A 27,017-nucleotide genomic window follows, 5' to 3' on the forward strand; every position below is an offset into this window, starting at 1 on the left:
CATTTCCATCTAAGAGCCTTTTCCAGTCTTTCTTATATTATTATGAGTCTTTTCCTATAGTGGGTGACTAGGGTGTGGGGGTTTGGGTCTGTTTTTCACCCTTTATTGTAAATGTAACAAACAAAAAACCTTAAGTGAAGATGTTAATAGAAGCACACATAGCTTAGTAGTATGACAAGCGTGTGGTAATAAACACATATAAGCGGCCGCTTTGCACTGTCGCTGACAGACTGACTTGTATTCGTCAAATATTTATTTAAACATTTAGCCCCGCCCACAGTGTGTGCCAAGCCAATAGCTTTTGACAGAGCGGACCATTTTAACCAATGATAGACGAGAAGGTGTAAATCCACTGAAATATCCCGTAATATCAGAACCTAGTAAGGAGTGTGTATTGTTCTCTGTGATTGGCTCCCGTTTCCGGTGGGCGGGACCAGGAAGCTCTATGTGTGTGATTGCCTGAGGCAGGCGCAGGATGTGGGGAGCTGCAGCGCTCAGGAGCCGGTAAGGAAGCGCCGCTGTCATGTAAGAAGGGACGGTGTGCCGGAAGGCTCAGCGGAGTATACAGCGCAGTAACGCACGGAGTGTGTACAGGTCTGTGCGGCTTCTTCCTCCTCTGGTTGTTATAGACGCAGGGCAGAGAGTAATACTAGTGATACTGAAGAGAGAATTCATGTTGTGTTGTAGGGGACATGAAGAACAGCCACTCATAGTGACCAATTAGAACACAGCTCTTATTTTACAGGGAGCCTTTGAGCAAAGAAAGCAGTGATTTGATTAGTTGCTGTGGTGCGCACTTAACTAGGACTTTATGGTACTGTCTCCACTGTCTTGCTGGTCCTTGCCGTTTACCGTGACGCTGTCACCATGGGGTGCTGTCTGGCAGGTCGCTGTCACTTTGGGGTGATGTCTGCTGCCTCGCTGTCGCTGTTGGGGTGCTGCCTCGCAGGTCGCTGTTGGGGTGCTGCCTCGCTGTCGCTGTGGGGTGCTGCCTCGCTGTCGCTGTGGGGTGCTGCCTCGCTGTGGGGTGCTGACTGCTTCCCTGCTGTCACTATGTTGCACAGTGCACAACAGTGGCAGCAATTCCTTTGACAGCGCAATATAGTGACAGTGACAACGACGAAGTAGACAGCACACCACAGTGACAGCAACACAATACATTATCAAGTGAATTGCTGCCACAGTTGTGTACAATCTATTGTGTTGTCACTGTGGGGTGCAGTCTAGCGCCCGCTGCCACTGTGGGGTGCTGACTGGCAGGTCGCTGTCATTTTGGGCCGTCGCCACAGTGACGGCAATCTATTGCATCACTGTCACTATGGGGTGCTGTGTACTTTGTCTCTGTCATTTTGGCATGCCGGCTAGCAAGGCGCTGTCCAACGGGCCATCTAAGATCTTGTGCGATGTTTTAAGCGACACTAATATGATGTAAAGCGATATAAATCATCTGTCCTCACTTGCTGCACTCCCACAGCCTTCCCTTTCCCAGTCTGTCCTTCTTCTAAATTCCAAGGAGTCCTGGTCACCTGACGAGGAAGTGTCCCGGCTGCAGGAGCTTACATACAGAGATTACAGCGGTGATTGGAAATGGATTGATTATGGAATGGGATTAACCATTAACAGAAGTGCAAATAAATCATATTATGATGTGACATAATTCTATACTGCACCCAACACCTTGGGGAGTAAGGAAACTGTATTGTAAAGAGAGAGCATGTTCACCTTTACAAATGCTAGTAGTAACCTTACAACTACTACCGTAGCACAATGGACAATGGACAGCTTCTCTTCAAGCCAATGGCACACAAACAATTTAAAAGTCCTATATTTTGATCGGTGAAGCCAGGACTAGTGTCACTGCTATTTTCAAATCATATTGCAATCCGAATTGTCGGATTTTCACATCTGTTTTTGATCCCTTTAGCCACTTCCTCTTTTTATCGGCCTCTTCTAGCATCACAGATGTGTAATACTGCCCACACTAGGGTGACACTAGAGCACAGACCCTCTTATTCCTATCCACAGTAAATACTGTGTTTCCATACATGTACAGAGTATCAGCACCGGCCCATAGACGGGTTCAGTCCAGGACAGGTATGAGAGAACGGTCCATGTGCAGAGGGTCTTGTAAATGTAAGAAATCTCCTTACAGTTACAGATGATAAGATGCTGAGTGTTATGTTCTCTGTAAATGTAAATCATGCCATAAAAGCTCGTTACTGTGGCAACTAAAGAAATTATGACTGATGCCCGGACCCTTCTCTTCTCCCCATATGCAGCCAGTACCATCTGTCCTGACTGCTCCTTTTGGGCAGAGGGAACACATTCAAAGAGGGAAATGTATTACTCCTATAGCATTCTTTTTTTTTTTTTTTTTAATTTGTGTGTGACTTTTCGAAGTTTGCGACTTTTTAGGCGCAGAATCAAGCAGCGTACCAAAGTTGGCTGCCTCAAGGATGTAATGCAATAGCCAGATTTATTTTTGTAGCCCAGATGTTTTTTCAACTTGTGCGACTTTTGAGCTCTGAAATTGTCCCAAAACAGAGAATTCTAGACCCAGACTTACTTTTGCAGCTACTATTAGGGACTAAAAAGCACACACTGCAATTCATCACATGTATCACAAAGGGGGAAAAACTTAAGATGGGTTGCAATGATTAAGTAGGCAAACTTAAGGAAACTTCAAAAAGTGACAGCTGAAAAACTGATACATGTGCCCCAGTGTATATCTGCTAAAATGTAACAGCTTCCCTTCCTTATGTGGCCTACTGAATCAGCCGCTACCTGTCTGCACTGCACTCCACTATGCCAGTCACGGTCCTTGGTGATCACCCTGGCACCATCGTCTTGTTACTTTCCGGTGATGTGCCAGTCGTGTCGCCTGTTCCATCACTCCAGCACAAGTAGGACAATCCCTTCTATAATTCAGTAACCAACCTCACCCTGAAGCCTGCATACCTTAGCAGCGTTCACACCCTTGTCTTCTTCGTTGTGTAATCCTCACTGTAACCAGCAGTTCTGAAGCCCTTGCATTATATTCCTGAATCAGGGTGCTCAGGCTGCACACAGCCCGTGTGTCAAGTTCTTGTAGTAATCGTTATCTGTACGTGTAATGATCTGACAGCCCGGCAGCTCTTGTGCACCAAGCAGAAGAGTTCCCAGGTCCACACCCAGTCCTTGTATTACAACAAAGGCGATACATTCACTTTAATGCTACTGTATTACACTACGGAATCCTCAATGTGTGGGATAGCCTAAAGGTTTCATTGTTATAATAGCCGGCACGGAGGGTCTAGCTAAAGAGGGATTCGGGACACCAAACCAGCTACACCTGACTGCTAGTAAAACTTGTGTTGGAAGTCTTACATCTCCCATGTATAGTAACATGTTGGATTTTATTTCAGAAATGAATGGGAAAATTAAATCCCCCAGCAAGTGATGGGTGAAGGGGGTCCTATCTTTATATGCTATATCCGGAACATGGCCGCCATCTTGAAAGCCGCCATATTGAATGAAGGGCAAGTATTTCCAATGGGAAGATGGTCATGTAGCATCTTGCATACCAGGGTTGTCTCAGAAATGGATGGCAGTAATCAGATCTTAAATATTTGTACATGCGCAGATGGCAGGCTTCGCGAATGAGCTGCGCGCCGAAGAGATTTGGTAGGAGGCTACTGGGGCTTGGAGTAGTCGCCCCGTGTAGCCTCAGCTCCGGCTACTTCACGCCCCAATAGCCTCTTTAGAAAATCTGCATAATAGGGAAATAAAAGTTATCAAAAGATAGAGGGGATGTGAGGATTAGCCCTTAAAAGGGCTATCCCCACATCCTATAGATGCACCTACCACCCGATCTACCTTAATAGGTAGATCCGTGGTGGTAGGTTTCCTTTAAAGGGAAGCGGTCAGCAGATTTTACCCCTCTAAACTACCAGCCCCCTCAGGTGGGGGTTGAAATGTCTTTTCTAGAATTCCCTCTTTTGGGAAGATTATTTTTTTAGAACTAGATCGGCAATATTTATAAGAGGACGGAGCGGGGCAGTTTGGGACGTTAAACCACCACCAGGTCCTTATGGATCGCTGGTTTGGTGTTCCAAATCAACCTTTAGGCTTTTTGCACACATTGCAGATTCTGCATGGAAAATCTTTAGCATAATACAGTAGCATTAAAGTGAATGTGATTTGGAAAAAGTAATGTAGACAATGCGTTGTTTTTTTTGAGTGGGGGTGAAATTTCACAAAACAGGGAATTGTAGAATGGACATTTCATACACTGCCCGAGGGGGCTGGTAGTTTTAGTGGGGTAAATCTGGTGACAGGTTCCCTTTAAGTTCTGTGTACCAGGGCTGTTATGTCCTATATACAGATAATACACCATGGAAACCGAATATATGATCAGTTTCCTTTTATTTTTTACTGTGATGTGCATGTTTGGCATCACACAGAATAACATTATGGCACCTAGGAGTAGTATTATATGGTGTCTACGTGTTGATTTACATTTTGTGTGTTCTCTCTGTTGTAGATGCACCCAGTGATCGGGGGCGCTCCTGGCCACCCATATCCGCCATGGTACACAGCCGGAGGGAAGGAATTGGGACCTGCTCCCATAGGAACTCTGTACGGACTCCTGAAACTGCACACCCGCCTCCTAGGACTCACAGCATATGTATGGTCTCAGACTTTTTTTACCCCAATATGGGTGGGGTGGAAAGTCACATCTATCAGCTCTCTCAGTGCCTGATCGAAAGGGGACACAAGGTTATCATTGTCACCCATGCTTATAGGGACAGGAAAGGGATCCGCTACCTCACTAATGGTCTGAAGGTGTATTACTTACCCCTACAAGTCATGTACAACCAGTCCACGGCCACCACGTTACTGCACAGCCTACCTCTCCTCAGGTATATATTTGTACGGGAGCGAGTCTCGGTCGTCCATTCGCACAGCTCTTTTTCGGCAATGGCCCATGACGCCCTTTTTCACGCCAAGACTTTGGGACTCCATACAGTCTTCACGGACCATTCTCTGTTTGGATTTGCAGATGTTAGCTCCGTACTCACCAACAAACTTCTCACAGTTTCGTTGTGTGATACAAATCACATCATCTGCGTGTCTTACACCAGCAAGGAAAACACTGTGCTCCGAGCAGCCCTGGACCCACAGATTGTCTCTGTGATCCCTAATGCCGTAGACCCTACAGACTTCACTCCAGACTTGCAGAAAGAAAAAAACAATAAAATCACCATTGTGGTGGTCAGCAGACTCGTTTACAGAAAAGGTAACACATCCATCATCATTGTCTCTTAGATGATACTAATTAACATTATGTAACAGACATCTAAGACTCTTATGACGTATGGAGGAAATGTATAATATTGTTTAATAAATGGTTATCTTGTGGGATTCCCTCAGGTCGTGAAAATGATTGATCCTGCAGCTGTATACAGTAGGGAAAAAATGATTTAGTCAGCCACTATTCGTACAAGTTCCCACACTTAAAAAAAGATGAGTCCTGTAACTGACATCCTAGGTAAAACCTCAGCTATCAGAGCCAAAAATGTTACACACAAATGTGATTTTCTGGAGTTGCTGTGTGTTTTTTTTAAATAATTTATTTGCAAATTATGGTGGAAAATGATTATTTGGTCACCTACAAACTATTAGGATTTCTGGCTCTCACAGACTGTAACTTCTTTATTAAGAGGCTCCTCTGTCCTCCTCTCATTACCTGTAGTATTGGTTCATCTGTCCTCCTCTCATTACCTGTAGTAATGGCTCCTGTGTCCTCCTCTCATTACCTGTAGTAATGGCTCCTGTGTCCTCCTCTCATTACCTGTAGTAATGGCTCCTGTGTCCTCCTCTCATTATCTGTAGTAATGGCTCCTCTGTCCTCCCCTCATTACCTGTAGTAATGGCTCCTGTGTCCTCCTCTCATTACCTGTAGTAATGGCTCCTCTGTCCTCCCCTCATTACCTGTAGTAATGGCTCCTGTGTCCTCCTCTCATTACCTGTAGTAATGGCTCCTCTGTCCTCCCCTCATTACCTGTAGTAATGGCTCCTGTGTCCTCCTCTCATTACCTGTAGTAATGGCTCCTGTGTCCTCCCCACATTACCTGTAGTAATGGCTCCTCTGTCCTCCCCTCATTACCTGTAGTAATGGCTCCTCTGTCCTCTCATTACCTGTAGTAATGGCTCCTCTGTCCTCCCCTCATTACCTGTAGTAATGGCTCCTCTGTCCTCTCATTACCTGTAGTAATGGCTCCTCTGTCCTCCTCTCATTACCTGTAGTAATGGCTCCTCTGTCCTCCTCTCATTACCTGTAGTAATGGCTCCTCTGTCCTCCTCTCATTACCTGTAGTAATGGCTCCTCTGTCCTCCCCTCATTACCTGTAGTAATGGCTCCTCTGTCCTCCCCTCATTACCTGTAGTGATGGCTCCTCTGTCCTCCCCTCATTACCTGTAGTAATGGCTCCTGTGTCCTCCACTCATTACCTGTAGTAATGGCTCCTCTGTCCTCCCCTCATTACCTGTAGTAATGGCTCCTCTGTCCTCCTCTCATTACCTGTAGTAATGGCTCCTCAGTCCTCCTCTCATTACCTGTAGTAATGGCTCCTCTGTCCTCCTCTCATTACCTGTAGTAATGGCTCCCGTGTCCTCCTCTCATTACCTGTAGTAATGGCTCCTCTGTCCTCCTCTCATTACCTGTAGTAATGGCTCCTCTGTCCTCCTCTCATTACCTGTAGTAATGGCTCCTGTGTCCTCCTCTCATTACCTGTAGTAATGGCTCCTGTGTCCTCCTCTCATTACCTGTAGTAATGGCTCCTGTGTCCTCCCCTCATTACCTGTAGTAATGGCTCCTCTGTCCTCCTCTCATTACCTGTAGTAATGGCTCCTCTGTCCTCCTCTCATTACCTGTAGTAATGGCTCCTCTGTCCTCCCCTCATTACCTGTAGTAATGGCTCCTGTGTCCTCCTCTCATTACCTGTAGTAATGGCTCCTGTGGCCTCCTCTCATTATCTGTAGTAATGGCTCCTCTGGCCTCCTCTCATTACCTGTAGTAATGGCTCCTCTGTCCTCCTCTCATTACCTGTAGTAATGGCTCCTCTGTCCTCCTCTCATTACCTGTAGTAATGGCTCCTGTGTCCTCCTCTCATTACCTGTAGTAATGGCTCCTCTGTCCTCCTCTCATTACCTGTAGTAATGGCTCCCGTGTCCTCCTCTCATTACCTGTAGTAATGGCTCCTCTGTCCTCCTCTCATTACCTGTAGTAATGGCTCCTCTGTCCTCCCCTCATTACCTGTAGTAATGGCTCCTGTGTCCTCCTCTCATTACCTGTAGTAATGGCTCCTGTGTCCTCCTCTCATTACCTGTAGTAATGGCTCCTGTGTCCTCCTCTCATTACCTGTAGTAATGGCTCCTGTGTCCTCCTCTCATTACCTGTAGTAATGGCTCCTCTGTCCTCCTCTCATTACCTGTAGTAATGGCTCCTCTGTCCTCCTCTCATTACCTGTAGTAATGGCTCCTCTGTCCTCCTCTCATTACCTGTAGTAATGGCTCCTCTGTCCTCCTCTCATTACCTGTAGTAATGGCTCCTCTGTCCTCCTCTCATTACCTGTAGTAATGGCTCCTCTGTCCTCCTCTCATTACCTGTAGTAATGGCTCCTCTGTCCTCCTCTCATTACCTGTAGTAATGGCTCCTCTGTCCTCCTCTCATTACCTGTAGTAATGGCTCCTCTGTCCTCCTCTCATTACCTGTAGTAATGGCTCCTCTGTCCTCCTCTCATTACCTGTAGTAATGGCTCCTCTGTCCTCCTCTCATTACCTGTAGTAATGGCTCCTCTGTCCTCCTCTCATTACCTGTAGTAATGGCTCCTCTGTCCTCCTCTCATTACCTGTAGTAATGGCTCCTCTGTCCTCCCCTCATTACCTGTAGTAATGGCTCCTGTGGCCTCCTCTCATTACCTGTAGTAATGGCTCCTCTGTCCTCCCCTCATTACCTGTAGTAATGGCTCCTCTCTCCTCCTCTCATTACCTGTAGTAATGGCTCCTGTGGCCTCCTCTCATTACCTGTAGTAATGGCTCCTGTGGCCTCCTCTCATTATCTGTAGTAATGGCTCCTCTGTCCTCCCCTCATTACCTGTAGTAATGGCTCCTGTGTCCTCCTCTCATTACCTGTAGTAATGGCTCCTCTGTCCTCCCCTCATTACCTGTAGTAATGGCTCCTGTGTCCTCCTCTCATTACCTGTAGTAATGGCTCCTCTGTCCTCCCCTCATTACCTGTAGTAATGGCTCCTGTGTCCTCCTCTCATTACCTGTAGTAATGGCTCCTGTGTCCTCCCCACATTACCTGTAGTAATGGCTCCTCTGTCCTCCCCTCATTACCTGTAGTAATGGCTCCTCTGTCCTCCTCTCATTACCTGTAGTAATGGCTCCTCTGTCCTCCCCTCATTACCTGTAGTAATGGCTCCTCTGTCCTCCCCTCATTACCTGTAGTGATGGCTCCTCTGTCCTCCCCTCATTACCTGTAGTAATGGCTCCTGTGTCCTCCACTCATTACCTGTAGTAATGGCTCCTCTGTCCTCCCCTCATTACCTGTAGTAATGGCTCCTCTGTCCTCTCATTACCTGTAGTAATGGCTCCTCTGTCCTCCCCTCATTACCTGTAGTAATGGCTCCTCTGTCCTCTCATTACCTGTAGTAATGGCTCCTCTGTCCTCCTCTCATTACCTGTAGTAATGGCTCCTCTGTCCTCCTCTCATTACCTGTAGTAATGGCTCCTCTGTCCTCCTCTCATTACCTGTAGTAATGGCTCCTCTGTCCTCCCCTCATTACCTGTAGTAATGGCTCCTCTGTCCTCCCCTCATTACCTGTAGTGATGGCTCCTCTGTCCTCCCCTCATTACCTGTAGTAATGGCTCCTGTGTCCTCCACTCATTACCTGTAGTAATGGCTCCTCTGTCCTCCCCTCATTACCTGTAGTAATGGCTCCTCTGTCCTCCTCTCATTACCTGTAGTAATGGCTCCTCAGTCCTCCTCTCATTACCTGTAGTAATGGCTCCTCTGTCCTCCTCTCATTACCTGTAGTAATGGCTCCCGTGTCCTCCTCTCATTACCTGTAGTAATGGCTCCTCTGTCCTCCTCTCATTACCTGTAGTAATGGCTCCTCTGTCCTCCTCTCATTACCTGTAGTAATGGCTCCTGTGTCCTCCTCTCATTACCTGTAGTAATGGCTCCTGTGTCCTCCTCTCATTACCTGTAGTAATGGCTCCTGTGTCCTCCCCTCATTACCTGTAGTAATGGCTCCTCTGTCCTCCTCTCATTACCTGTAGTAATGGCTCCTCTGTCCTCCTCTCATTACCTGTAGTAATGGCTCCTCTGTCCTCCCCTCATTACCTGTAGTAATGGCTCCTGTGTCCTCCTCTCATTACCTGTAGTAATGGCTCCTGTGGCCTCCTCTCATTATCTGTAGTAATGGCTCCTCTGGCCTCCTCTCATTACCTGTAGTAATGGCTCCTCTGTCCTCCTCTCATTACCTGTAGTAATGGCTCCTCTGTCCTCCTCTCATTACCTGTAGTAATGGCTCCTGTGTCCTCCTCTCATTACCTGTAGTAATGGCTCCTCTGTCCTCCTCTCATTACCTGTAGTAATGGCTCCCGTGTCCTCCTCTCATTACCTGTAGTAATGGCTCCTCTGTCCTCCTCTCATTACCTGTAGTAATGGCTCCTCTGTCCTCCCCTCATTACCTGTAGTAATGGCTCCTGTGTCCTCCTCTCATTACCTGTAGTAATGGCTCCTGTGTCCTCCTCTCATTACCTGTAGTAATGGCTCCTGTGTCCTCCTCTCATTACCTGTAGTAATGGCTCCTGTGTCCTCCTCTCATTACCTGTAGTAATGGCTCCTCTGTCCTCCTCTCATTACCTGTAGTAATGGCTCCTCTGTCCTCCTCTCATTACCTGTAGTAATGGCTCCTCTGTCCTCCTCTCATTACCTGTAGTAATGGCTCCTCTGTCCTCCTCTCATTACCTGTAGTAATGGCTCCTCTGTCCTCCTCTCATTACCTGTAGTAATGGCTCCTCTGTCCTCCTCTCATTACCTGTAGTAATGGCTCCTCTGTCCTCCTCTCATTACCTGTAGTAATGGCTCCTCTGTCCTCCTCTCATTACCTGTAGTAATGGCTCCTCTGTCCTCCTCTCATTACCTGTAGTAATGGCTCCTCTGTCCTCCTCTCATTACCTGTAGTAATGGCTCCTCTGTCCTCCTCTCATTACCTGTAGTAATGGCTCCTGTGTCCTCCCCTCATTACCTGTAGTAATGGCTCCTGTGGCCTCCTCTCATTACCTGTAGTAATGGCTCCTCTGTCCTCCCCTCATTACCTGTAGTAATGGCTCCTCTCTCCTCCTCTCATTACCTGTAGTAATGGCTCCTGTGGCCTCCTCTCATTACCTGTAGTAATGGCTCCTGTGGCCTCCTCTCATTACCTGTAGTAATGGCTCCTCTGTCCTCCTCTCATTACCTGTAGTAATGGCTCCTCTGGCCTCCTCTCATTACCTGTAGTAATGGCTCCTGTGTCCTCCTCTCATTACCTGTAGTAATGGTTCCTCTGTCCTCCTCTCATTACCTGTAGTAATGGTTCCTCTGTCCTCCCCTCATTACCTGTAGTAATGGCTCCCGTGTTCTCCTCTCATTACCTGTAGTAATGGCTCCTCTGTCCTCCTCTCATTACCTGTAGTAATGGCTCCTGTGTCCTCCTCTCATTACCTGTAGTAATGGCTCCTCTGTCCTCCTCTCATTACCTGTAGTAATGGCTCCTCTGTCCTCCTCTCATTACCTGTAGTAATGGCTCCTCTGTCCTCCTCTCATTACCTGTAGTAATGGCTCCTCTGTCCTCCTCTCATTACCTGTAGTAATGGCTCCTCTGTCCTCCCCTCATTACCTGTAGTAATGGCTCCTGTGTCCTCCTCTCATTACCTGTAGTAATGGCTCCTCTGTCCTCCTCTCATTACCTGTAGTAATGGCTCCTCTGTCCTCCCCTCATTACCTGTAGTAATGGCTCCTCTGTCCTCCTCTCATTACCTGTAGTAATGGCTCCTCTGTCCTCCTCTCATTACCTGTAGTAATGGCTCCTCTGTCCTCCTCTCATTACCTGTAGTAATGGCTCCTCTGTCCTCCTCTCATTACCTGTAGTAATGGCTCCTCTGTCCTCCTCTCATTACCTGTAGTAATGGCTCCTCTGTCCTCCTCTCATTACCTGTAGTAATGGCTCCTCTGTCCTCCCCTCATTACCTGTAGTAATGGCTCCTGTGTCCTCCTCTCATTACCTGTAGTAATGGCTCCTCTGTCCTCCTCTCATTACCTGTAGTAATGGCTCCTGTGTCCTCCTCTCATTACCTGTAGTAATGGCTCCTGTGTCCTCCTTTCATTACCTGTAGTAATGGCTCCTGTGTCCTCCTCTCATTACCTGTAGTAATGGCTCCTCTGTCCTCCCCTCATTACCTGTAGTAATGGCTCCTCTGTCCTCCTCTCATTACCTGTAGTAATGGCTCCTGTGTCCTCCTCTCATTACCTGTAGTAATGGCTCCTCTGTCCTCCTCTCATTACCTGTAGTAATGGCTCCTGTGGCCTCCTCTCATTACCTGTAGTAATGGCTCCTCTGTCCTCCTCTCATTACCTGTAGTAATGGCTCCTCTGGCCTCCTCTCATTACCTGTAGTAATGGCTCCTCTGTCCTCCTCTCATTACCTGTAGTAATGGCTCCTCTGGCCTCCTCTCATTACCTGTAGTAATGGCTCCTCTGTCCTCCTCTCATTACCTGTAGTAATGGCTCCTCTCTCCTCCTCTCATTACCTGTAGTAATGGCTCCTCTGTCCTCCTCTCATTACCTGTAGTAATGGCTCCTCTGGCCTCCTCTCATTACCTGTAGTAATGGCTCCTGTGTCCTCCTCTCATTACCTGTAGTAATGGTTCCTCTGTCCTCCTCTCATTACCTGTAGTAATGGCTCCTCAGTCCTCCTCTCATTACCTGTAGTAATGGCTCCTCTGTCCTCCCCTCATTACCTGTAGTAATGGCTCCCGTGTTCTCCTCTCATTACCTGTAGTAATGGCTCCTCTGTCCTCCTCTCATTACCTGTAGTAATGGCTCCTGTGTCCTCCTCTCATTACCTGTAGTAATGGCTCCTCTGTCCTCCTCTCATTACCTGTAGTAATGGCTCCTCTGTCCTCCTCTCATTACCTGTAGTAATGGCTCCTCTGTCCTCCTCTCATTACCTGTAGTAATGGCTCCTCTGTCCTCCCCTCATTACCTGTAGTAATGGCTCCCGTGTTCTCCTCTCATTACCTGTAGTAATGGCTCCTCTGTCCTCCTCTCATTACCTGTAGTAATGGCTCCTGTGTCCTCCTCTCATTACCTGTAGTAATGGCTCCTGTGTCCTCCTCTCATTACCTGTAGTAATGGCTCCTCTGTCCTCCCCTCATTACCTGTAGTAATGGCTCCTCTGTCCTCCTCTCATTACCTGTAGTAATGGCTCCTCTGTCCTCCTCTCATTACCTGTAGTAATGGCTCCTCTGTCCTCCCCTCATTACCTGTAGTAATGGCTCCTCTGTCCTCCTCTCATTACCTGTAGTAATGGCTCCTGTGTCCTCCTCTCATTACCTGTAGTAATGGCTCCTGTGTCCCCTCATTACCTGTAGTAATGGCTCCTCTGTCCTCCTCTCATTACCTGTAGTAATGGCTCCTCTGTCCTCCTCTCATTACCTGTAGTAATGGCTCCTCTGTCCTCCTCTCATTACCTGTAGTAATGGCTCCCGTGTTCTCCTCTCATTACCTGTAGTAATGGCTCCTCTGTCCTCCTCTCATTACCTGTAGTAATGGCTCCTGTGTCCTTCACTCATTACCTGTAGTAATGGCTCCTCAGTCCTCCTCTCATTACCTGTAGTAATGGCTCCTCTGTCCTCCTCTCATTACCTGTAGTAATGGCTCCTGTGTCCTCCTCTCATTACCTGTAGTAATGGCTCCTCTGTCCTCCTCTCATTACCTGTAGTAATGGCTCCTCTGTCCTCCTCTCATTACCTGTAGTAATGGCTCCCGTGTCCTCCTCTCATTACCTGTAGTAATGGCTCCTCTGTCCTCCTCTCATTACCTGTAGTAATGGCTCCTCTGTCCTCCCCTCATTACCTGTAGTAATGGCTCCTCTGGCCTCCTCTCATTACCTGTAGTAATGGCTCCTCTGGCCTCCTCTCATTACCTGTAGTAATGGCTCCTCTGGCCTCCTCTCATTACCTGTAGTAATGGCTCCTCTGGCCTCCTCTCATTACCTGTAGTAATGGCTCCTCTGTCCTCCTCTCATTACCTGTAGTAATGGCTCCTGTTTGAGGTTGTGGACAGGAGTCTTTTACACTGATAACAAGTTCAAGCAGTCACACTGCAAACTCCCACTAAGGTGAAGACCGAAGAGCTGTAGAAGGAGACCAGAAACAAAATTGTAGACCAGCGCAAGGCAGGGAAGACTGAATCTACAATAGGCAGCAGCCTATCAACTGTGGGAGCATTAATTAGGAAATGGAAGACTTACAAGACCCCTGATAACCTCCCTCCATCAGGGGCTCCATGCAAGATCTCACCCCGTGGGGTCAATGTGATCACAAGATCGTTTAGCTAAAATCCCTGAACCACACGTGGGACCTAATGACCTGCAGAAAGCTGGGGCCAATGTAACAAAGGCTGCAGTCAGTAACACACTGTGCCACCAGGGACCCAGATCCTGCAGTGCCAGACGTGTCCCCCTGCTTAGGCCAGTGCATATCCAGAGTTTGCTGCAGAACATTTTGATGTTACAGAAGAGGATCAGGAGAATATCATATGGTGAAACCAAAGTAGAAGTGTTTGGTAGCAACACAACTCGTCGTGTTTGGAGGTGAGTGAACGCTGAGTTGCATCTAGAGATCACCAGACCTACCGTGCGGTGGGGGGGCTGTTTCTCTGCATAAGGACCAGGACGACTAATCCGTGTACCTGCAAGAATGAATAGGGCCAAGGATGAAACGTGGCTGGTCTTTGAGCATAACAATGATCCCCAGTACAACGCCAGGGCAATGAAGGGGCGGCTTCATAAGAAGCATTTCAAGGTCCTGGAGTGGCCCAACCAGTCTCCGGATCTCATCCACATAGAAAACTAGAGGATCTGCATGGAGGAATGGGCCATACAGCAACAGTGTGCACTGACCATGTGAGGAATTACAGAAAATGTTTGACCTCTGTCATTGCCAACAAAGGAAATCTAACAAAGTATTGAGATTAACTTTTGTTAATGATCAAATACTTATTTGCAAATAAATCCTTAAAAAATCAATGTGATTTTCTGGATTTGCTTTCACATTTTGTCTCTCATAGCTGAGGTTCTACCTATGATATCAATTACAGCCCTCTCTTGTTTTTAAGTGACTGACTAAAGGCTTTTTTCCCAACTGTTTCCTCACTTGCTATGGCGGCATACCTAGAGATGGGACCCTTTGTACAATGTGCTCTGTTCCTCCTGCTCTATAATGTGCTGCCTGCAGATAGAACTCTATAATAAACTCAGCTTCTCCTGTTCTATAACATGCTGTCTTCAGATAGAACCACTATGTATAAACAGAGCAGCTCCTTCTGCTCTATAACATGCTGCCTTCAGATAGAACCACTATGTATAAACAGCGCAGCTCCTTCTGCTCTATAACATGCTGCGAGTAGCTTAGGCTGCATTTTCAGTGACTGTCCCCCTCTGTTTTCCCCACATGTACTCATTTATGTGTTTGTCTTTGAGGTGTGGATTTGCTGGGAGGTATCATCCATGAATTGTGCCAGAAATACCCTGAGCTACACTTTCTTATTGGAGGAGAAGGACCCAAGAGAATAATTTTAGAAGAAGTAAGGGAGCGGTACCAGCTCCATGACAGGTAATGCAGAGGATGTGTACATTATGTCTTACTCGGCTCCTCATGACTTGGGGTCTTTTTTGTTTGCCTATTTGTGGAAATTATTATAATTTATTCCTTTATTTTTTGCCTGGTGGATCAGTTGCCTGCACTTTTATAATCTTTCGGTCCTTGTAATGGCAGAAATGAGCGTGTGCTATCAGAAGCCGGGGATACACACCGTAGATAGTCTTGGGAGGAGAGAGCAATAGTCTGACATATGATGATGAGGAGGAGGAGGAGGAGGAGGTGCGTCAAGGACTACTTCATATTCCTATGGACCAGGGGTGTCAAACTCCTTTTTCTTGGGTGCCACATCGGCCTTATGATTGCCTTAAAGGGGCTAATTGTCATTGTATCACTGTATAAATGTATCTACTTGAGCTGTTTAGTAGTTCGTTATACAGCATAACACGTTACACTGTTTGAGAATAATCACAAAGCTGATCATATTGTTAAATGACTTGAGACTCCACCATTGGAAGTATGTCCCCCACCACATAGATGCCAACGGCAAGAGTGCCCGTCACACTAGCCAGTAGTCATTGTGCATATTATATCTAATCACTTGACATTCGCTTTAGAATCTATAATTATCTGAAATAGGATGTGTGGGGTTAGGACCTTTTCCCATTATGTATAGTGAGTAATAAAGGAAACATAGAGGACCTATAGTGACCATTGTCTATAGGAGCCCAGTATGACTAAGTTTAAAGTGGCTCCGGAAGGAGAAATGCATTGCGCCATCATACAATTATTAGGAAGACATTAAGGAGTTAGAATGAACCCCTTGAAAAATTCAGTATTTCCTCTTCACAATTATTAAGTTGTTCTTCATGGAGTGCTTCCTAGTATAATGATGGGCGCAGCAAGAGGTGAATCCAGGCACCATGACTGTGGTAATCTTCTTATATTTGTTATTCATGACCTCCTTCCTTCTAAAATCAACTTTTAAAATTAATCTAATGAGCCAAAAGTGCTATTGGGGGTGTTACCAGAGCTCCTCCGTGCTGCAGAATAGCAGGCTATTACACTGTGCAGGAGCATTCTTCCTCTCCCACTGTGTGAGATTACAGCAGAGGAAGTGCTGAGGGAAAAAGGGAGAATAGAGGGGCTCTGTTAATGATCCCCAGAGCTCTTCTGCATCATTAGCATAATTATAAAAGTGTATTTTGGAAGGAAGGAGGCCATGGATAACGAATATAAGAAGATTACCACAGTCACGGTGCCTGGATCTATGAGTAAGTGTCCCTGGTTTATCATGATGGATTTTGATCGTAGATTTCCTTTAAATCGCTCTCTGTTTCTAAAGAGCAACCAGGACAGATGGATAGAGATGGAATATTACAAGATGTTCTCCGCGGTTAATAAAAATTCTTAGAAAGAAAAACAACATATTGGAAAATGGAATCCAGAACTGCTGAAAGAACGATCAGCCCAGAGGCAGGAACTAAACACACGGCCTCATGAGCAGCAGGATTCAGGACTTCCAGTGACGTCCTATGTCCTGCTGGATTCTGGGGGATGAAGATGGGGGGGGGGCATGTACACTCTACTGCCCCTCAGACCCTGCTATGTTCGTCCCAATATGGCTCATAAAAGGAAGGAGGCCACGGATAACGCATATAAGAAGATTACCACAGTCACGGTGCCTGGATCTATGAGTAAGTGTCCCTGGTTTATCATGATGGTCGATTTCCATTAACTCCTTACAGACACTAAATGGACTCCTCTCTGTAGAGGGCTGAATTATCATGTGATATTATAAAGGTGCATAAGGAATATATTAGAAGGTTTACTATTATGACCTGCACAATTCCTTTCGGTATGATTTAATTGGCATGTACTGAAACGACCAATTGAATTTTAACCCCTTAAGGACGCAGCCTTTTTTCGCTCCCCACCCTCTTTAATGTTTTCATTTTTCTGTGTACAGACCTGTGAGGGCTTATTTTCTACTTTATTCTTTGGTTCGGTGATACCAAATTTTTATAGGTTTTAAGGTGTTTTAACAGATTTTCATAAATTAAAAACAATGTTGTTAAAAAAATAAATAGTTTCGCCATCTTCTGACCATAATAACTTTTTCTTACTTTGGTGTACGCAGCTGTGTAATTTTTTTTTTTTTTTTTTTTTTGCAAGATGAGCTGACGTTTTAATTGCTACCGCACTTTTTATAAAAAATTTTTATGCTATGTAAAATGGTGTTTCATATATTTTGGGTGCTATTTTCCGTTGTGGTTCACCGGCAGCAATAACAGGTTTTTTTATTTTGTTAGATCAGGCATATTTGGACACATCGATACCTAACATCTTTGTGAATTTTACTGTTTTTTTTTTTTTTGTTTTTTTTTTTTAGTTTTTATATTTAATTCTTAATATTTTATTATAATTTTTCTTCAACTTTTTTTTTTTTTTTTTTTTTTGTTAGACCCTCTAGGGTACTTTAACTCTAGATGGTCTGATCGCTCCTAACATATACTGTTATACTTCTGTATTGCAGTATTTGGCGTTTTTACATAGGCTTCATTACAATGACCCACTGGCTCATTGTAACGAATCTTCAGAAATCAGACAACCTCGGGTCTGACAAAGAACCAAAGCTTTCTTGGCAACCGATCGCCGCTCCCCATGACCTGACGGGGAGCATGAACAGATATATCCATCAGTGAGTGTTATGAAGCCATGTATGTGTCCTCTCTGTCACTTACCAGATCGTCCTTCATCTCTTTTAGAGTCCGGCTCTTGGGTGCTCTGGAACATCACCAGGTCAGGGACGTCCTTGTTGAAGGAGAGATCTTCCTGAATACGTCCCTCACTGAAGCTTTCTGCATGGCGATTGTAGAAGCCGCAAGCTGCGGATTACAGGTATCTCCTATGAGTCCTAACCTGTCCCAATTGTCCGCTATCCTACTATGTCTTTGTGTATTATGTAGTATTTCATCTGAGAGTTGCCATACCACACTAAACATATACGGCTTAAAGAAAATCTACTGTCATGGCAGGATAAACCAGGGACACTTACTCATAGATCCTGGCACCGTCACTGTAGGAATCTTCTTATATTTGTTATCCATGGACTGCTTCCTTCTAAAATCAACTTTGAAAATTATGTTAATGAGCAAGAAGGGCTGTAAGGGTGTTACCAGAGCCCCTCAGTGTTGCACATTCACCGGCTGTTACATTGAGTAAGGCAGGTCTTCCCTCCCCTGGCACTTCCTGCTGCTGCTAGATTACACAGTCAAAGAGCAGAGGGTGAGAGCAGGGGGAGGATGAGATATGTACTGCTCATTGTGATAGCATGTGAATCTGCAGCACTTGGGCCCTGGCAACACCCCCAGAGCCTTTCAGGCTCATTAGAATAATTTTAGAAGCAAAGAGGCCATGGATAACCATCATAAGAAGATTACCACAGTGTCTGTATCTATGAGTAAGTGTCCCTGGTTTATCATTTGGATGGTAGGGTTGCTTTTGAGCACTACTATATTTGGGTGGTTGATTTCCTTTGGGTGGATGATGAGTTTCAATCATAGTTACACATAAGGTTTAGGTCACCTCACATTATTAGCCCTGTGTAAGAGGTGCAGGATACATCAAGATGTTCTTATCCCTTTCAAAAAAAAAATCTGGTGACCTTCTCATTTTATTCCTAATGCACATAGGGATAGGTCACTGATAGGTTTCCAAATGGGCTCTAAACAGGTGAGTGAGGAGAAAAAGATCATTGGGCATCTTGGAATACTTTTATTTCGTGAGTGGGTGGCACTGTTTCTCTTAAAGGGAACATGCACCTTTGGCCAAGATGAGCTCATGGGGTGCAGAGCAGATGACTGAGCTTTTCTATAGGACGTCTAAGTGAGGATGAAACCAAGAAGAAGGTTACATGTTACCTGTATTACTACTATTCCAGGTGGTGACCACTAGAGTAGGAGGAATCCCTGAGGTTCTGCCTGACAACTTCATCATCCTGTGTGAGCCGTCTGTGAGGTCTCTGTGCACTGGTCTGGAGAAGGCGATCCACCAGCTCCGGGCAGGAACGCTACCAAACCCCGAAACCATTCACAATACTGTCAAAACTTTCTATACCTGGAGGAATGTTGCTGAGAGAACAGAAAGGGTATGTTCTGCATGGAGCTGGGTTTATATGTTTACATGCTGTGGGAGGGGAGTCTTATGGAATTATTGTTTGTATGTCGGTGTAATCCCCTATCTCCAATCTGATCATTGAGGGTCCTTCTGTTGGGGTCCCCACTGATCACGAGACTGGGTTTTCTATTCTGACCTACTTGAGCAGCAGGTCGATGGGAGCGCTGAAAATTGCTAATCACAACGCTGTGGTATCTCTGGCATTCTCATTCACTGTCTGATAGTTTTGGAGATACTATAGCGCTGTGCTCTGCAACTTCCTAGACCCCCAATGGAGCGGCCAGACACATGGTTAACCTGATGCTTCATTCATCAGTGAAAACGGATGCCCATTGTCATGTTCGGAGGGGGTCCCTGCAGTCAGATTCCCCTGCAATAAGATTATTATCCCCTATATATTGAAAAGTTGGTACAAACCCTTTAGATTATGTCAGAATCACCAAATGTAATGTTATATAACGTGTAAAGTTAGGTAATGGCCGGATGTTTTGTGTTCCCTGTAGATATTGTCATACACTTATTCATGGCTGTTCTTCTTTCCTAGGTGTATGATCGCGTTTCTAAGGAGACGGTTTTACCTATGAATGAAAGACTGGAGCGGCTGGTGAACCATTGCGGAGGGGTCACAGGCTTGATCTTTGCCCTCTTTGTAATAATTAGTTTCTTATTTCTAGTTTTCCTACGCTGGACGACCCCCGACTACTTGATAGACATCGCAGTGGACGCTAGCGGCCCTAACGCAGCCTGGCCACAACACAACTGCAGGAAAAAACCTAGAAAGAAATTAACAATGAAAAAGTAAAAAAAAAAATGACAACGTAAAAGAAACTGTCCTGTGAGGCGAGCTGGTATAATATAATATCAATAGCCTTTCAAGTATTTCCCAAGGATCAATGCTGCCTGTATACGTCTGCTTTATGTACGTGTTATTCCCATTGTACTTCTGTCTACAAACACTCCAAGGCGGCTGAACCCTCCCGTATCTTCCCGTACAACTTGTGCTTCATGTTTCATTCACATGCAGTATATGGAGGGAGATTTATCACAAGTGCCTTATAGCAGATATATGGCAACCAATCAGAGCTCAGCTTTCATATTCCCACAGGAGTTTATTAAATTACAGCTGAGCTCTGATTGGTTTTCTTGGGCAACAGTTTTGCCACAGACACTTCTGTTAAATCTCCTCCATCATGTGTATATGTGTGTGTGTATGTATATATGTGTATAATATATATATACACACACACACACACACACTGTACCAGGACGCCATATTATTGCAGAGACAAAAGGGAAATTTATAAATCTGATACCCCAGCAAGGGTCGGGGGCAATAATTTAGGCCATGTCCAGATCATGGCTGCTAGATTGGATGAAAGGCACGTGTTTTTTTTTTTTTTTTTTTTTTTTTTTTAATCAACGGGAAGGTGGTCGTATCAAAGAAGATCAGAAATCGCTAACTATAAATCAGATCTTCAATATCTCTTCTGATTATTCAAACAGCGAGTCTAAATGGTTTGGATCCAGCACATTCGGCTCTGTGTGCCAACACATCACATAGCTGTGCATCTCAGGGAATGTTCCTGGTTGTTGTTGCGTTGATGCCTTTTTAAAACACAATGGATGTTACATGCTAATTGATGTTGAGACAATTCTTCTCTGAGACGTAGCATGGCCACCCTCCCATTGGAAAAAAAAACGGATCCTTGATCCAATATGGCGGCTTTCAAGATGATGGCCATGTGCTGCACGTAGCCTAAAATATAGGGCCCCTCACCCATTTTCCCTTTCATTCCTAAAATAAGAGGGCGGCGTCCTGTGACTTTTGTCTCTGGATAATATAACTTCTCCCTTTTCGTGCTGATTATCTTCTTACCTATCAGTAAGAATTACAGAAGGGACAACTGTTTTTTTTAGTCTGATAGGTAAGGTTATGTTGTAGTGCAGACGACAAAGTGCACACAGACATACGAGACTGTCTGTCTGGTATCTGAATATCATTGCAGTCCATGCATAGTATAAGAGTACTTCCCTTATATTTCTCCCCACAATGTACTGCTGCTGCGCCAAGATAGAATAAGCCACTATTTTTGGACCACTTCCATAGAAAGTTGTATTACAACTATTTGCAAGTCAGATTTATTTTTATTTTTACAGAAAAATTCCCATCTCCATTTCTGTAATGTGCGCTGAATATTATGATCGCCCGATAATGCGCGGCCCAGTAATGTCTGAAGTTTGAGCTCCGAAAAGTCCAGTTTCTGCACTGAATCACAAGGGTTGGATGACAACCCCTTATGTATTGGGCTGTTTGATAGAAACTTGTGTTACTTATACAAATCTTCATTAAGTTTAAGGTTTTTACACTCCTTTTATGTAATTTTTGCTTGTACCCAAAACTCTGTGTCTGTGTGGCCCCCCCTTTTATAATGTGCTGCTCCTAACTTGTGATACTAGTGATATAAGCCATGTCTCCACAAAGAGGATCCTACAGCCCCACCTGCCGTACGTGTATTATATTACTTTTTGCACTGTTCCAATCTTCATGGGATCAATACTAGATGTATAGTAATCAGAGAACAGACATATTTATCGATAAATGACTTTATACCTCAGTTTACAAAAATGATGAAATGAAGAGTTTTCTCCTATAACGGAAATTGGTAGTTGTTGTGTTGTTTTTTTTTTTTTTTTTAAATCCTTGGTTTTAATTAGTTTTTGTATTAATTTGAAATACCAGATCTTTAGGGGAGTTGGAACAAGTCTACAAGTTATCTCCTATCCACAGGATGTGATTGTTTTGGGACCCAGTTGATTCCCATCCTCACTAATCGGTGGCGCAGCAGGTAGATCATATAACCTCCATTAATTACTATGAAACTGCAGAGCACAGCGCTCTGGTATCTTCAGGACCTTTATTCATTGTCTCAGTGCTGTAGATATTAGAGCGCTGTTACCCAACAATTTCCAACACTCCCACACTATTGAATGGAGCAGCAGGAAGTATGCTTGTCCTGCTGCACTACACCTTTTTGTGATGATGAGACCCCTATGCTCTGGATTGCGGAGGTCCGGTTCTGACTAACTGGTGGATTTCTAGTTGGAGCATGTGTCTTGGCCCTCCATTCATTACTGTAGGAGCCACAGGGCTCAGTTATCTCCAGGAATGTCATTGACTGTCTTTTTGAGTGCTGGAGATACTAGAGCGCTGTGCTCAGCAATTGCCAACACTCCCATAGTATTGCATGCTATTGAATTGAATTGAGTGGCAAAACACATGCACCACCCATTAGTGCGAACAGGTGCCCCCATCTCTGGATCATGGGCTACCATTTTTGTGATTGATGGGGGGTTGCTCAGCATTCAGACCCTTATAGTACATCCCCATTCATTCTAAATTGGGATTGTGCTTCTCATCTAGTGAACCTCACAGAAATGTATAATTAATTTGACACTTCTGTGATACCATACCCCTTGTTGGTGGGACTTGTAACTTCCCAGACTGAAAATATGGGAACAATCCTAATTGATATCCATACATTTCTTGGGATAACATAAAAAGGAAATTACAATCAGGTTTTTGTTATAGAAATCCTAGGTTTATCTATGGGGAGGGGAAGGTTCTCTCTTCTGGTATAATGTAGTGATGCAGCTAATGTGTTGGTCCAATGCCGATGCACAGCAGGGCTCCGGACAGAATATTTTTCTTTTAAAAAAAAAAAAAGTGCCGGTTTTCTTATAATTTTTCTCTTTATTGAATCCCTTATCTTTGTAATATCATCTAGACTATTGAGAAGTTGAGGGATTTAAGGTCTCAAATTCTGGACCTCAACTGGTACAATTTTGGTAAGATCTGACAACTGCACCTGTTATGCTGCCTAACAAAGAGCATCGGTTTAGTATCCTTGTTACTGTTAAAGGAACCCCTGCTGTATAGTTGTATGGGGAAACTTTTAGTATAACTTGTCATTAATTCAAAGTGTAACTAAAGTTTAAAGGGGTTGTCGGAGACCGTTCGTGTCCGGTAGGTGGATGTCCTGGTGTAGCCCCCTTCTGGCCACCAATTTTTAAAATTTATTTATTTTTTCCAGTATCGGACAACCCTTTTAACAAGTTTGCATCCATGAATAGCTCAGATGATGATAACAGACTTTGTAATATGCTTTAGTAAATAAATCTATTCCTGTGCCCCCCCCCCCCTCCACACACACACCTTTTTTTCCTAATTTAAAGGGGTTTTCCCACACACAAAAGTTAGGCCCTATCCAAGGGCCTAACTTGCTGATCAGTGGGGGTCTCGGTAATAAGACCCCCAAAAAATCACTAAAACAAGGGCTCCGATTGGCTCCCATGTACCTCTGACGGAGCGATGAGGGGTCCGTGGGAAAACCCCTTTAAGCAGCTTTCTGTCCTGTATCCACTGACAGCTGAGAGATAGAGGAGCCTGATAAAGTGTCTAATGACTTAACTCTTTTAAACTATCCAGAGACTGTCTGTAATCTTATGGAAATTGCATGGAAAGAGTTAATCATTAGCCTCCTTATCTGTCTGAAGTGGACAGACCTCAAATACACTGCTCACTACAGGAGAAAGAAGACCCAGAGAAAGTATAATGCAAAGTTTACTATTATCACCTGCATGATTTATTTCTGCAATATAAAAATTGTCCTCAAATGTTTTTAGATTTGCTCTAAATCTTTTGTGTTCTTTCGGACTTAGGAGTCCAGGGGGAGGTCTTCCTTTAATGATTCACAACCTGTATGTAATTTCTTACGTGAAAGTAGTCCCACCCACTGGACTCCATAGCCCAGAACAGAATGTATTTATGCAGAAGTTCTACTCCATGGGAATTGCACACAATACAAATAATTGGAGGGGTGGGAGAGTTACTCATCAGAATCCTTAACTTCATGTACAGGAATAATTCCGTCTTCACTTACATGTTATATTCTGTGCTGCTTATTGTATAAAAAACGAGTTATTGACTATTGAGAACCCTATGCAATGTAAACCAAGTGCAAGGTGCGTGCAGATCTGTCAGAGAGGCTGTGAAATGTGAAAATGCTTAAGAACAAATTATTATTTTTTTTAGGGTTAGTAATCTGGCCTGAGGTTCTGTACACTCCAGGAAGTCCCTATTTTTTGGAATAGGCTAGGGCTATATGCATAGTCACAAAAATACAGAAGTAATAGAAATGTTGGTCACTTGTGAATTGTGACAAAAAATCAGATTTGGATTGTTTGCCTATTGTTACTGTGTAATCCTTGCCATGCCCGTTGTATGGAGGGATTAGGATTGTGCGCACACTCCATGAATTGTTCTAAAGGCTTTGTTTCTACAACTCTTTTGTCATGTCAGATCAGCAAAGTAATAAAATTCTATAACAATTTCTTATCAATGTGTATTATTATGTGGGCTTCAAAGGGGATGTTTTAATTATTACAGCATATCACACTAATATACAACCATGGGATCACAGTACTACTACATAGTGACGGGACCGAGCTGAGCACATGTTCTACCTTAGAGGGATATTCCAACTAAGACCAGTTTCTTAAATATACTCAGGATAACAAAATAACACATTCTCTAATTCACTGTTATTAACAAAAATGCAGCATTTCATTGCCTCCATTTTGAGGGAAATTTTGGGACGCAGTGATACATTACATGCTTGTGATTTAAGTTGTTTAAAGGAAAGGGGGTGATTTGAACTTTTTAAGGTTTTATATATTTTATTTTTTTTTACCATTTTTCAGACCCCCTAGCGTACTTTAACCCTAGGTCGTCTGATCCTACTATATTCCACATCATCTATTACAATGCACATATCACACATTTTAATAGACTAAAACGAGACATGGGTCCGTGACCCGAGGATATCATGTCATCAAGGCGCAGCGATCATGATAGAAAAACTACTCTTAGTCATAAGGGTCTATCTGAAATGCGTTAGCTGCTAATGTAACGAATGCACCAATAAAGAAAACAACCAGCGTGTTTGGAGCTTGGCTGGACTGTGGATTTTTTACTTCAAGACCCGAGGCTATCATGGCATCAGATCACTGCTCCACGATGACATCACAGGAAGCGACAATCAAAAGGCAGTTTACGGCACCCAAGCAGTCTTTTAAAGGAAACCTACCACTTGAAGTGGCAGGTATAAGAGGGAACTACCGAGCACCAGCTCAGGGTGAGCTTATTTTTGTTAGTGTTTTAAACCGGTAGTTCCCTCTTATACCTGCCACTTCAAGTGGTAGGTTTCCTTTAAATGCTGGCGGCAATCAAGGGGTTAACACCCGTGATTGGTGGCAGTACTGATCGTGGGTGTTTGCTGCAATATGCAGCAAACCCCATGTCTGTATGACAAGGGCTCGTGAGCCCTCTTCATACATCCCTAACAGCTCCATGACGTACTAGTATCTATTGGACTTGTGTATATACACACACGTCACATGTTCCATTTACATACAGTATATAGACACAGCATCGTAAATATTCTCTACACACATACACCATATATGCCGAACACAAACAATATATACAGTTCTTTACACAAAATATTATTATATATATATACACACACACATATATATTCTATAGACAATACCCACTAACATGTACAATTCTGACAATATCACAGCAATGACCAGCTGGGAATATACTGCACACTACTAAATAGTGCAAAAAAATGTATTGCCCTCCAGGGCTGCTGTAAAGCAGATATCACTTACTGTATAATTCAGACGTGTCGGAAGCAGGATATCGGACGCACGATCTTAGGCTTGTTCTACACTTGCGAGTGTGACGCAAGTTCATCGCTTTACACTCGCAAATTTAGAACAGGCCTTAGTGAATTGCGGCACAGTGCATTATCGTCGGACAATGCACTTTTAGTGAACTCCCTGGACCGAGTAAGTAAATGTCCCCCAGTGGCACATTACTAAGGGTCCGAATCGCGTTTTACTGGCGGGTTATGCAAATTTTTCCGTTTTGCAACGATTTTCCCTGAATTGCCCAGGGATTTTGTCGCACACGATCGGATTGTGGCGCATCGGAGGCGGCATGCACGTGACGGAAATTGGAGGGGCGTGGCCGAACGAAAACTCAACGGATTCGGAGAAACCACCGTATTTAAAAAAAAAAAGGGTGTCACGGGACACGCACTTACCTGCACCAAGGATAGGATTGTGCACTCCGGCAGACCACGGCAGACTTCAGCGCAGCAGCGACACCTGGTGGACGTCAGAGGAACTGCCTTAGTGAATCGCCGGAAGATCCGAATCCACTGCAGAGAACGCGCCACTGGATCGCGAATGGACCGGGTAAGTAAATCTGCCCCAGTGTGTTAAGTGGAGCTCTAGTTGAAAACCAAAAAAATTCAATTAAAAAAAAGTAAAAAAAAAAAATCCTCACATGCATGCAACACACTGTGGCACATTTACTTACCCGTCCAGAGTTGTTCACAGTTGTGAGTTGTCTGACGATAATGCACTGTGCCGCGATTCACTAAGATCGTGTGCCCGATATCCTGCATGTGTCGCTTCCCCGCTCAGGTCCGCCGGAGTTCACCTTCTTCTTCCTGGTGCATGTAAGTGCATTGTCTTGCGACACAATTTGAAACTTAAATCCCGCACTCGGTCTGAATCAGACGGATCGTCCAACGGCACGCCACCCGATTTCTGTTGCATGAAAGCCAGCGCAGCTGCGACACAATCCCAGCGCAGACCCCTGTTAAAAACCTGTCAAAGTCATGCAAATCCTGAAAACAGTAAAACAGTGCACAGTCTGACGAAAGTGACCCTTCGTAAATAAGCGCCATTGTGACTGAACAATAGAAGTCAATGGTCTATATTTAGTAAGAACAGTGCAGTCTGTACTATGTGCAGTTACCTGTGTAGTGTGCAGGGGGCGCCAGATTCAG

The 27,017-nt window shown here is 44.6% G+C and overlaps 1 protein-coding gene across 4 annotated transcripts; it reads left to right on the forward strand.

Annotated features, from left to right (window-relative positions):
* Positions 1-378: 378 nt before the first annotated feature.
* On the forward strand, positions 379-24,491 carry PIGA (phosphatidylinositol glycan anchor biosynthesis class A). Of its 4 annotated transcripts, none has more exons than XM_072138458.1 (7): positions 379-504; positions 3,405-3,518; positions 4,523-5,278; positions 14,796-14,928; positions 17,682-17,814; positions 18,857-19,063; positions 19,637-24,491. In XM_072138458.1, the coding sequence occupies exons 2-7, from the start codon at positions 3,512-3,514 to the stop codon at positions 19,892-19,894; spliced, it is 1,494 nt and encodes a 497-aa protein (XP_071994559.1). In that variant the 5' UTR covers positions 379-504; positions 3,405-3,511; the 3' UTR covers positions 19,895-24,491. The 4 variants fall into 4 exon arrangements, with proteins under 4 accessions (XP_071994559.1, XP_071994561.1, XP_071994558.1 ...); XM_072138457.1 differs by having other exon boundaries at positions 395-594; XM_072138460.1 differs by lacking the exon at positions 3,405-3,518 and having other exon boundaries at positions 391-504.
* The last annotated feature ends 2,526 nt before the right edge of the window (positions 24,492-27,017 follow it).

Source organism: Engystomops pustulosus, chromosome 2, assembly GCF_040894005.1.
Source record: "Engystomops pustulosus chromosome 2, aEngPut4.maternal, whole genome shotgun sequence".
NCBI lineage: Eukaryota > Metazoa > Chordata > Amphibia > Anura > Leptodactylidae > Engystomops > Engystomops pustulosus.